This window comes from Onychomys torridus, chromosome 1, assembly GCF_903995425.1.
Source record: "Onychomys torridus chromosome 1, mOncTor1.1, whole genome shotgun sequence".
Taxonomy (NCBI): domain Eukaryota; kingdom Metazoa; phylum Chordata; class Mammalia; order Rodentia; family Cricetidae; genus Onychomys; species Onychomys torridus.
In genome coordinates this window covers 119,187,132-119,199,251 of record NC_050443.1, presented here as the reverse complement: position 1 = coordinate 119,199,251, position 12,120 = coordinate 119,187,132, and the positions used below count along the sequence as shown (strand labels likewise).

The 12,120-nt window shown below is 56.6% G+C and overlaps 2 protein-coding genes across 3 annotated transcripts; both read right to left on the bottom strand.

The window, feature by feature from the left end:
* Positions 1-1,691: 1,691 nt before the first annotated feature.
* Positions 1,692-6,092, bottom strand: Cd151 (CD151 molecule (Raph blood group)). The gene is made up of 9 exons (XM_036190302.1): positions 5,991-6,092; positions 4,942-5,062; positions 4,144-4,234; positions 3,835-4,026; positions 3,441-3,515; positions 3,009-3,113; positions 2,765-2,923; positions 2,556-2,642; positions 1,692-2,469 (listed from the first exon to the last, which is right to left on the bottom strand). The coding sequence occupies exons 3-9, from the start codon at positions 4,225-4,227 to the stop codon at positions 2,410-2,412; spliced, it is 762 nt and encodes a 253-aa protein (XP_036046195.1). The 5' UTR covers positions 4,228-4,234; positions 4,942-5,062; positions 5,991-6,092; the 3' UTR covers positions 1,692-2,409.
* Positions 6,093-6,799: 707 nt separating this feature from the next.
* On the bottom strand, positions 6,800-11,901 carry Cracr2b (calcium release activated channel regulator 2B). 2 transcript variants are annotated; one of them, XM_036181816.1, is made up of 10 exons: positions 11,588-11,901; positions 9,756-9,944; positions 9,567-9,678; positions 9,043-9,202; positions 8,477-8,623; positions 8,283-8,373; positions 7,950-8,042; positions 7,611-7,777; positions 7,460-7,531; positions 6,801-7,250 (listed from the first exon to the last, which is right to left on the bottom strand). In XM_036181816.1, exons 2-10 carry the CDS (start codon positions 9,915-9,917, stop codon positions 7,073-7,075), a joined length of 1,182 nt encoding a protein of 393 aa, XP_036037709.1. In that variant the 5' UTR covers positions 9,918-9,944; positions 11,588-11,901; the 3' UTR covers positions 6,801-7,072. The 2 variants fall into 2 exon arrangements, with proteins under 2 accessions (XP_036037716.1, XP_036037709.1); XM_036181823.1 differs by lacking the exon at positions 7,460-7,531 and having other exon boundaries at positions 6,800-7,250.
* Positions 11,902-12,120: the final 219 nt, after the last annotated feature.

The following is a 12,120-nucleotide window of genomic DNA, read 5'->3' as shown; positions in this document are numbered from 1 at the left end:
GGCTAGCCTTACCGTGCAGTCTTGCACCTCATTGCTGTAGGGGCCTCTCCTCTCCCTGCCAGTGTTCAGGATGGGCAGGGTAGATGTGGCCACGAAATCCACAAGGCAGGGCCCAAGCCTGGGAGAATACTCCTTTGGAATGCTAAAGAGTGCTTGGAAGCCCACCCATGTCTTACCACCCACCATGCTTATGTGTTTGCTGTTTTTTCTGCTTGTATGTCTTTGCGCCACTTATATACCCACAGAGGCCAAAAGTTTTAGTCAGTATGAACTGCCATGTATTCTTTTTGTTGTTGTTTGAGACCGGGTTTCTAGTCCTGGTTATCCTGGAACTCAGTATGTAGACCAGGCTGGCCTTGAAACTCAGAGATCCGTCTGCCTTCTCAGTGTTGGGATTAAAGGTGTGCACCACCAACCGCCCTACCAAACCCAGATATTCTAGATTAGCAGCCAGTACTCTTGGTTTTTGGAGACAGAATTTCTCTGTGTAGCTTTGCGCCTTTCCTGGCACTTGCTTTGTAGACCAGGTTGGCCTTGAACTCACAGAGATCTACCTGCCTCTGACTCCCGAGTGCTGGGATTAAAGGTGTGCATCACTACCACCAAGGCCACGCAAGCCAGTACTCTTAACCTCTGAGCCATTTCTAATTCCTGAGAGTTCCCAAGGCCACAGGCTCATGCCCTGTCTTCCAGAATCCAAAGAACCTAGTCCTGGATCCTAAAGAACATTCGTTATGAGCCATCTGCTACCCACGCCTGAGGATCTTGTTTCCAGAATCTTCCCAGGCCCAGCAGCTAAAATCTCTGCCCTTTAACCCAAATCCCACAGGAATGGGAAAGTACCCAGCCCTAAGAAACTTACTCAAGGCCAGAGGAGGTCCATTTAAGGTTCTTGCTCCTAGATATTTGCACTAAATGTCCCAGGGTTCTTTTTAGCACATTGATCTCTCTTGAGATTTTTGTTGTTTGGGGTTTTGTTTGAGATAGGGTCTCACTTGGCTTGGTTGGTCTGAAACTCACAGCAATCTGCCTATTTCTGCCTCTCTTGAGTGCTGGGATTAAACCTGTGTGTACACTCACACACTAGTTTTGTTTCCAGGGGAGGAGGCAGGTGCTGGTTTTTTCGACGCAGGGTTTTGGAGCCTGTCCTGGAACTCTCTGTAGACCAGGCTGGTCTGATTACAGAGATTGGCCTGCCTCTGCCTCCTGTTTTGTTTTAGTTTGGTTTTTCATTTTTTTTGAGACAGGGTTTCCCTGTGTAGTTTTGGTGCCTATCCTGGATCTCACTCTGTAGACCAGGCTGGCCTTGAAGTCACAGAGATTCGCCTGGCTCTGCCTCCTGAGTGCTGGGATTAAAGGTGTGCGCCACTGCCTCTGACACCACACTAGTTTTTAAAAGAGGAAAAAAGCTTTGCCTTGGGCTGAAACCCAGTGAGCCCCTTGGACCCCGCTCCTCCAGCTGCCACTAAACAGCATAGGAGTGTTGGGGACAGAGAATCTGCCCTTAGGGTGCATTCATCACATGCCCTTAAGTGTGGACAGTCCTTTGCCTAGCTAAGTCCAGGCCACAGTGAGCTGGAGGCTCTCCAGCTACCAGAGGTCAGCCTAACTGCCTCTGCCATTGGGCTTCACCATCTTTGACTCTTCTGAGAACTCTGGCTACCCTGGACCCTAAGGTTCTGTCAGCAAGCTGACTCAACTGTTAATATATTTATTGAGCACCTGTTACATAGCAGGAGCACATGTGGGCATTTGGGATACAGCAGTGGATGAAGACAGTCATGCCCCATTCAGAGATGTTCCAAAAGGAGACAGTGTACAGGAACATGGGGCATTTGCATGATGTTATCAGAAGTGGGCAAAAGCCAGGGCTGAGGCTGTTAGGAGCAAGAAAGGCCTGGAGAGGACAAGGCATATACTGTGGGGTTATAGTTCCCCTCAGCTTGCCCCATTAGTTTGGGGCAAGCAGATTTGAGGGTTCCCAGCAGCGGGCATGAAAGGTACCTAGCCCACCCAGAACGGCCTCTTCCCATCTGCTTCTACCCACCATGCAGGTGGTATGCCCAAGTTCTCCCCACACTTAACTACCAATCACAGCTACCCAAAGGAAAGTAGCCTGTGGGCAAGAGGCACTTTTGTCAAATAATCTAAACCCTATTCTACCAGCTAGGCCTAGCCCAACACTGGCAACAGGCCCCCTCTTACGCTGGGACAAGTACACTGCCTCAAGCCTTGGGACTTTGGTATGCAGTGAAAGGCACTTGAAGCTACCCCTGAGGTGGGGTCGCCAGGGGTCGTAGTGACGGCATGAGGACAGCTACCTCTCTGGCAATCAGCAGTCTAACTCAGTAGTACGTTGTAGTGGGGTGGGACAAAGTGCAAGGCTGGCAGCCCGGCCTGGCACCGTGGTCAGTAGTGCTCCAGCTTGAGGCTTCTGTACAAGCAGCAGGTGAAGATCATACCGAAGACCTGTGCGGGGCCAGGTTGGTGTAAACGGGGCTGTGGGACACCAGCCACCCCAGTGTTCCCACCTAGTCACCTCTATGTTTCCGCACCTGCACACAGGCGATGCCAAGGCCCACGGCCCCGATGACCTGCAGGTGCTCCTGAATGAAGGTCTCTAGCTTACTGATACAGCCACCCTAGTGGGGAGAGAGGGAGTGGTGGTGGACCTTGCTGGTTGCCACATCCAGCCCTGTTGGACCAGGCTACCCTAAGGTGTAGCCACCCAGTCAGCCTGGCCCATCCCTGAGCACCCACCTACCTCCACTTTATAGATGTTGGAGGCATGGTCCCGGCGACCGCAGCCAGGTACCACAGTCTTACAGCAGCTGTCAGGAACCACACGGTTGCTTGCCTCAGCAGAGCGGATCCACTCACTGTCTCGCCAGTCTTGAGAGTTGTTGCTGCCACAACAGTGGAACTACGAGGAATATGTGGCTGAGCCCCCCAGCCTGCCAGCGCGTAGCACCATGCGGGAAAGTGGGGAGTTACAGGGGGACACCCACCTCCTGCTGTAGCTTATCTACAGCACTGGTCACACCCTCCTGGCCTGACTGGTGATATCTCTTGATCATGGTGTCCTTCAGATTCTCCTTGAGCTCTGTGTTCAGCTGTGGATAGTGGATAGGATCACAGTCTGAAACCGCCCACCCCACCCCCAGGGCAGACCTAGAGTCAGGACCCACCAACCCCCAACACACACAGACACACACACACACACACACACACACACACACACACACACACACACACACACACATCCTGGTGGGACTGTCAGGACTAGAAGAGACCAGGCAAGAACAAGGCCAGCCTGGAATGAGTAACACTTTCAATCCTATGAATACCTCCCTCCCCAAAAGTCCCAAGTCAGCCCTGGGATCTACCTGCCTGTGTGCACACTGTTCTGGACAGACCCCATGGTCAGTTCAGGCCCTTACCTGCTGGTAATAGACATAGGCCAGGATGCCAGCAATGATCTCCAGTAGGAAGATGATGAGGAGCAGGATGAAGTACTAGGAAGCAGGGACCCAGTGAGTTGGAATTCCTAGTGCCAGAGCACCATAAAGCAAGTACCAACCCAAGAGGCCAAGCAGGAGGAATCCAATTAGCCACTACAGACTGGGGCTACCTAGCTTCTACTTCTCTGGATCTGGTCTATGCTCTCAGCTGGTCCAGCTGGGGGATGCCCTAGTAAATTCAACAGGGACAGCCTGCAGTAACATACTTAAACTATAGTCAAGCCTCAGAACCACTATCGGAGGCCCCTGAGAAACCCATGCCAGGCATCCCCAGGCCCACCACTCCCGCCATGTGCCACCAGGCCCTGCTGACCAAGCGTAACAGGTTCCGTCGCTCCTTGAAAGTGGCACAGCAGCCCAGGACTCCGGTCACCATGACAACAACACCAGCCACCACTAAGATGTAGGCTGTGGCTAGGTAAGTGCTTGAAGCCAGCAGACTAATGTAGTCACTCTTGAGGGCCAGTGTCCAAATGCCCACTGCCATGACAGCCAGGCCAGCCAGCTGCAGGAAATATGTGCTGGTCACTACATCTGGCCCGGGTCTGGAAGCTGGGACCAAGCCCCTAGGCCAGGCCTCCAAGATGAATGGGGGATGTAGGGAGAATGCAGCACTTCTCACCCAGAAGCAGCAGTTGTAGGTGAACAGCAGGTACTTGAGGCAGACTGTGCCACATGTCGCCTTCTTCTCATTGAATTCACCCATGCTGGGCCTGCAGAAATGTGGAGGAGGTCGGATGGCCTGAAACATCAGGCCTCCAACTAGAAAGAAAGCTAGAAACCAATGGGGGCAGGACAGGATGCAGCAATTCCCAGATACTTCCAGAGTTTGGAGCTCAGCCAGCTGTCGGCCTTAAGGGGAGCCTTCCCAGGAACCATATATGAGTCACTTCCTGGATAAAAGATCAGGTCTAACACCCCTCCTCACAGCCAGACACCCATATTGAATTGTCATGGAGGACCCCCAACCTGCTTGCTGACTCACTCCTGCTGGCAACTGGGGGGAGGAGGAAGCCCCAGCAGACCTTCAGGATGCATTCCTGTGGATTACCACCCCCACAGCATTCCCTGAGCCCCACATCACTGGCTGATTGCAGAGAAGCTGAAAGTTCAGACCGACCTCAGGTAGACCGGGAGGGCTCTGTGAGCAACCTCTCTACTCCCAGCCTGGGCAAGGACAATAGAGGCGCCAGTAGGTGGAGCCTGCACAATCAGCCGTGGGAGGAGGCCATAGATGTGGATGTGCCATTGCCCCGAAGGTCCTCTAGGCACATCCTGCCCTAGACACCAGTGTCTGCACTGTGGACAGTATGCAGTACAGACCTCAGCTGAGCACCCCAAGTCAGGTTTCTAGACGGGCGTGCACATGCAGGGCTTTTCACCTGCCACCTGCAGGCTCTGCCCAAACACCAGCACTCACCTCTATAAGTCAGCAGGTACAGGTCAAAAGTCAGTGGTCTGCCCTTCACCTGGCAGGTAGGATCTTGCCACTCCTATGGTGGCTGAAGCAGTGGTCAGAATGATTTCCAGAGACACCAGATCTAGAAGCAGGCATAACAGTCAGGCCTACTATTTTCTTCTGGACCAGGGTGGGGCAGAGGACATTGCTGGCCAGCCTGACCTAGGGAGGGCCCAAATGCCTTCTCCAGGTGCCCCACCCTCCAGACCCATCTATCACTATCCCTCCCCCACCAAACTGCATCAACTGTCCACTCCTTGAGGTGGAAGAGATTACAGACCTCCACTTGGAAATTTTTGGACCCAAATACACGCTGCCTCACTGAAGGAGAGGCATGACACAGAGGCCGGACCACAAAGCAAGCCCCGGGGTCAGGCTCTAAAGGCCCAGAACCTATGGAGTGCTGCTTCTGAACACATCCAGCAACCTAAGCCTAGGCACAATCAGCAGACTGAATGTTAATTTCCTGAGAAAGGGCCTGCGTGGGAGCCGCGACCAGCCAGAAATAGCTCCTGAGGCCTGGACACAACCGCCCTACACTCAGCCCCTGGACTTCTTTCTCCTGCGCACTCGATGGCACTCGGCACCCGCCCCACCGAGAGGACAGGGCATTGAAGGCGGCTAGGCGAGGAATCCCCGCGTCACTGAGATGAAGTCACCACCGCCCCTTATAGATCCCCCCTCCCCCTCGCCCCCGTGCCAATGGGTGAGCCTGAGATCTCAGGGGAGGGAACCAGTGTCCAGGGACAATGAATAGGGTGATCAGACTTTGACTTTCTGGGTTTCTGCATGAAAGGGGCCGCCAGGTCTGTCCAAGAACCACGGAGGCTCTCTCCCTCCCCCCTCCGCTTCTCCCTTCCCGCCCCGTTGTCGATCTTCCGGAAAGGAACCTGCCGGCGCTGCCTCCTGGGCGTCCCCGAGGCCAGCTGTGAAGACTGGGGACACTAGTGCGCAAGGCACTCGGGACACTGCTCCCCACACCCTGCGGCCTGGCTCCACGGATCACTCACCAACCACACTTTGGAGTATCAGCCCCTGCCGCGGCTGTAGGAGGGATTGCTTGGAGTGCTGAGAATGCTCGGCCCGGGGCCTACGAGGACACGCCCCGCGCGCGACCCCGCCCCGAGCGAGCCCCGCCCACGACCGGCCTGGGCTGGGCAAGTCCCAACTGGTTTGGTGCTAGGGCGCACAGAAGACCGCGCGGCACAGCGAGACCTGGGGTCCTGCCCCGTCTGTGGGGCAGGAAAGTTAGCTTGAGGGCGCCGGTGGTCAGCAAGACTCCCACTCACCCAGAGACAGAGGAGCTAGGCGGGAGGCAGAACCCGGGTGGAGAGGTGGAGAAGGTGGCACCTTGCCTGCCAAAGCCCAGAACTGAGACCTAGACCAAATCCTCCTCCAGTCTAAGCCCAGGAAACCACTCTGAGGCTGCAGGTTCTAGTGGCTGAGGAAATGCCAGAGGAGAAGCTCCAGGTACAGTGTGAAGGATGCCGGGAGACCCACAGACACTTGAGGGCCCTGCAAGAGGTACCCAGTCTGGAGGGCATATGGTCTGTCTAGGAACGGTGCCAGAGGATGAGAAAGTAAGGACCTGAGCCAGAGAGCTAGCTGACCATGGAAGTGAGGGGCAGGACTCCCTTTCCACATGAGGACTAGCATGGGAGTGGACACTTGATGAAACCTGAGTCCTTGGAGTTTCCGCTGTGATGGATGGTGAGGGAGGGCTTGGCAAATGACCAGGATCACAGAGCATACACAGGAACCCACAGCCACAGAAATGACAGGTTAGTGTGCGCCTGTGAATCCCTCCATGTCACCTTGTGCCACGGACACCAAGCACGAACCAAAAATGCACTGGGCCTCCCAGACACACAAAAGGCAAGGAGTGTGCACAGTACTCAGTGGCCTTTATTGGTCCGCTAAACAGAGATGAAAACGGGCTGGAGACTGAAGACCTTGACCACTCAGAGGTTAGTTCCTTCAGGCAGGTGATGCTTTCTGCCTAGAGCCACATACTTAGCAGGCAACCACCACCCACGACCTTCTAGGAGTACCTCCTCTAGATAAGGAAGGCCTAATGAGTCATTTGGGCTGGTCATCGGGCACTAGGAAGATGGCCAGAGCCTCGTCTGGGGGGCCGAGCCCAGCCACAGCAGCAGCAGCAGTAGGTGGGCCCAGGCTTGTGGGCAATAGCTAGAGTCTTCCTGTGGCTACTGCCCAGCAGCTTGGTCTCACAGGCATCTCTCTCATCTCGAAGGCGCAGATTCAGCTCCCTAGGGAAGAAGAGTTTGAGACTGAGGAGGTTAAGATCTAGAGGAAGCAGTGAGAAGGGAAGATGGCTCCCCTGAATCCAGAGGATTACAGAGACTGTAGCATGAAGGCTTTATGGAGCAGACATGCGGACTTCCAGCAAGATGGGTAGGAGCCAAGAATATTTGGGAACTGGAAACCACTTCACACAGTCTAGGTAGGCCTGACGCACCTCAGCAGCTCCAGCTGCCTTAGGAGGCTGATTTTCTCTTTCTGCATGTTCCTGGAGACAGCAACCACATCTCTGTAGGTAGAAGGTTGCGATCCAGATGCAGGATGGGGCAAGGGACCCCTCTACCCTCCCCACAGGCACCTCACCACACCTTTGGGTTTGTTCCTGACGACTCTGGGCTTCGCCCTCCAGTCGAATGAGCTGCTCTTGCGCCTGGTCCAGCTGTGTCCGTATCGCCTCATAGGCCCTACGCAGCTGGGTGTGCTGGGCCTGTACCTCTAACTGTTCTTCAGTCCGGGCCTGCAGCTGCAGTTCCAGCTGGGGAGTGGTAGAACGCTGGCTGGCGAACCACGCCCTCCCGCTCCCACCCACTCCTCAGTGCCAAGCTGACCCTTCGCGATTCCCAGCCGAGGACCCCGAGGCTCAGGGCACCCCCACAGAAGTTGAGTGTGTGCGAGGATGCGGGCGTGAACTGATGACTATGGCTTACTTCCCGCTGCCGCAGGCCTGCGCGCTCCAGCTCCTGCTCGCGCGTCTGCAGCTCCAGCTCCAGGTGGCCCCTCTGTTCCTCCCGGGGTAGTTTCTGGGATGTACAGCCGCACTAGAGCCTTTGCTCCCGGCTCAGAGGAGGCAGGCGGAGAGGCAAGGGTGGGGAGCCAAGGGGTGGGGAGCGCGGGAAGGGGCCACTTGCGGAGGCAGAGCAGAGTTCCCTGGACTTGGGGCAGCTTGGACTCCCGGAGGAGAGTCCTCTGGGGAGGGACCAGTTCGGGGAAGGCGGAGCCAGAGAAGCCAGCGAGGCTGGGCGTGGCGTACGTGGGCCCACCTGGCAGTGCCCGCGCCGTCGCTGCTCCCCCAGCTGCTGCTCCAGCTCTTCGTAAAGTCCGCGCACCTCCCTCTCGTGCTCACTCTCCCGCCTTCGAGGAACCGGGACAGCACAGGCATGAGCATTTGAGCATTTGCCAGCTTCGTCTCTCTCCCCTCGTGAGACCCCCCCAACCTCGCCAGGCCCGCCCTCACCGCCGCAGCGCCTGCTCCAAACCGTCGCGCTCCCGGGCCGCCGCCTCCAGGCAGGCCGACGCACGCACCAGAACTTCCTCCAGGGAGCCCAGCAGCTCGGGTCGCTCGCGCTGTAGCCTGACCCAGAGTGTCCTCACAGCCCATTGCCTAGAGGGTGCGAACGGAGACTGGAGCTGGCAGGTGCGGGGGGAGGGCTGTGTCCCCTTTGCAGACGGTGAACCCCTGGAGAACCCAGCAGCCCAGAATGGGCAGCACGTCTGCCGTGCACGGCTCATCCCTATGGGGTGTGCCCTCATGCCTGCTTAGCCTCTGCGAGTGCAGGGTGGCCTGTGTACCAAGAGCTATGCCAGTGGGTGACTAGGTGTCTGGTGGGGCCCCGCCCCGCAGAGATATGGCCTCCTGAAATGCAAATCCTGAGGGAAATCACGCCAGGCCGCTCTCCCAGACAGCCGCAAGTGACAAAGGATGGCCCGGCCTAGGGCTTCTGTGGCAACAGGCGGGCGGGCAAGGTGAGCAGAACATGCTGAGGAGAGGGAAGAAAAGGAGTGGGCCCAGGATCAACTCACTCGCCCAGGACCCGGGCCACTCCCAGCTTCTCTAAGGAAGCGCAGAATGTCTCGACATCGTCGTCCTCCTCCAGAGAGCCCCCTGTGCTTGACTCAAAGGTTTCCTCAGGAGTCCTCAAGGAGGACCCACCTTGGGCCGACTCCACCCCCACAAACTTTCCTGCAGACATGGGAGGGGAGACGACCAGGACTGCGGGTTAACCCCGGACTTACCCAACTCCCCTGGCCACACACAACATATCCTGCCCTCTCTCAGGGCCCAGTTTCCTGTTTTTCTTCCTTGTTCTAGTTCTATTGGCCTGGGAATGGGAAATGACAGCCAGCTCCCCTGCCCCACCTGGGTTGTCGGAGGAGAAGGGATTGGGGGAGGGCAGACCATATACTGCAGGGTAGCTGGGGTGGTGCAGCTCAGAGGGTGACTGTTTATAGACACTGGAATGCTTGGGTAGTTGTGAAAGGCACAGGCTGTGTAGAGTCTCACAGGGGCCTGAATAGGGTCTTCCAAGTGACTGGGACCTGCTCACCCAGGCCTAGGCAGAACTCCCGGGCTGTGAGGAAGCCAGTGTGGGCCTGATCCAGGCTTTCAAATACAGCCTCCAGCTGCTCAGGTGTAAGGGGAAGATCATTCTGTAGGCCCTAGTCAGGCAAGAAAGACCAAGGTGAGCGGCCAAGGTCGGCCTTGGGCCCAGCAGCCTCTTGGAACTGTGGCTCACCTGCAAGTCCTGCCTAGTGATGAAGCCCTTGGCATCCCTGTCACACAGTAGAAAGAGCTCCTGGGCCTGCTGTAGCACCTCTGCCCGGTGCCCTGCCGAGACTCCCTTTGTGTCCTCGTCCTCCTGGCCCTCCCCGGGCCCAGGCTGCCCAGGACTGGCCATAGGTGCAGGTCTTGACTCTAGTAGGTGCTGTGAAGCCAAGGGCAGTTCAGAAGAAATGGGAGGGTGTATCAGAGGGTGCAGACAAAGAGCGCTCGGGACCTCCTTGTATCAGGTAGGAAAGTGAACAGAAGGCAATGCATTGGGACAGGGGGCCTATAGGCATGGGATAAAGCAGGCTCAGCACCAGAGTTGCTACCCAGAACCAGTTATCTCAGGAAGCTGAGAGTCTGGGAAAAGCCTGAATCCCAGGAAAGAGACAGTTCTAGAAAGTGAGCGTGAGCCAGATGTAGTGACATATCCTTTTTTGTTTTGGAGACAGGGTTTCTCTGCATAACGGTCCTGGCTGTCCTGAGGTGGCATAGGGGTGGCATACACTTTTAATCCTAGCACTCTTACGGCAAAGTTAGGCAGATATCTGTGAGGTCAAGGCCAGGCTGCTCTACATAGCAAGTTTCAAGACATCCAAAGCTACATAGTGAGATCCTACCTCAGAGAGAAAGAGAGAGAGAGAGAGAGAGAGAGAGAGAGAGAGAGAGAGAGACCAGGCATAGTGGCTCATGCCTTTAGTCCCAGCACATGCCCAGAGGCGGGCAGATCTCTGTGAGTTCGAAGACAGCCTGGTCTACAGAGTGAGTTCCAGGACAGCCAGAACTGTTACACAGAGAACCCCTGTCTCTAAAAACAAAACAAGAAGAAAGTGAGAGGGTGCACTTACTACAGAAGACTTGTGAAAGCAGGTGGCCAACTCTTGGCAGCCAGGAGAGAGACTGTGTAGTGAAAGAGGACCAGAGGGTGAAGAACCTGCCACATCCTGGACTTGAGAGATCCCAAGCTGGGACTGCCTAAGGAAGAGGACTGAATCACTTTTGACCAAGTCCTTAGCCTCAGGCCTGAGCCTGATACCCTGGCCTTCTGACAGCTGGCAAGCAGCCAGTAAACTCCATCAGCCCCTCCCATCTGCCAATAAGGCCTTAAGGGTGCAGGTGCAAGGCCCCAGCCCTGGGCACTGGACAGCTTTTGTAAGAAACACCTCCACATCTTGGTTTAAGACAGCCTCTGGTCTTTTTCTCTTCCCCTGGGGCCTCCCTCTCACCTCCTAGAATGAACATTCCACCTCTGCTCAGAGCCACCCTGTCTGTCCCACAGTGTACTAACCCCTGATTTCCCAAAGCTACAGCCCGGTGACACCAACTCAGACCGGGTATCTCATTTCTCAGTCCTTAGGGATATCTTCCCCCGACCCATATTCCAGGAAGAGAGGCACGATAATCCAATAAGCAAACACGAGGAAGCAAGCATGTCAGGGCAACCTGGAGTCTTTGCCCCCTTGACGGCTACCCTCACTGCAACCAGACACGGTCACCACCGCTCCGGGGCTCCACAGGACCGGAGGTCCATCCCAGCCGGAAGCTGAGCTGCAGCCAGGCTCCAGGGAGTCCAGAGGAAGGGCAGCGGGTGGGCCTACAGGCAAACCTCATCCACGCACGTCTAGGCTGGCTGCGGTGCACCTCCGGAACACAGCCGTCCCAGACAGACGCGTGCGGTCGCCGCTCCACACAGAGGTCCGAAGGTGCGACCACCGGGGGCTGGGAGCCCAGGGTTGGGGGTAGGGAAGCCCGGCAGGTGCGGCGCTGGGACCCCAGCCGCGGGACCTGCGAACCAATGCCTACCTGCGAGCCGCGCCGCCGCACCTGCCGCAGACCGGCCGCTCCTCCCGGAAACGCGAGGCGAGCCCCGCCCCTGCCCGGACCCCGACAGCCTGCGAGGGGTACGGACCCACAGCGACCTTGCGGCCTTACAGGCCCGGAGACCCCGGGATAGCACGTCCGGGTGGATCCACCAGAGCGCTGCTGTTGCTTTGTCCCGCCTCTCCTATCTTGGTGGCCCGACCCAGGGTGGCTAGCTCTCCCGGGAGAGCCACAGGGGGCAGCAATGTTGACGTAGTGTCCCTCATCCCCACCCCCAAGACCCTTCCAGGGTAGGATCAAGGCCTCGGAGGTGCAAATACCAGCCCCCACCCCGCCCGGACTATCCAGACTTAGGGTGCCAAGAAGTGTGTGTAGGAAAATGCCGAGCAGGAAATAGACCAAATACTTTCAGTGGCTGTATCCGTGGCAGGGGAGACTAGACTTTCTTCTCTATGCTTTTCCAGTTTGGAGTCTTCTGTTTTAATGCTAGCGAATGACATGTAAGTTAGCAGCAC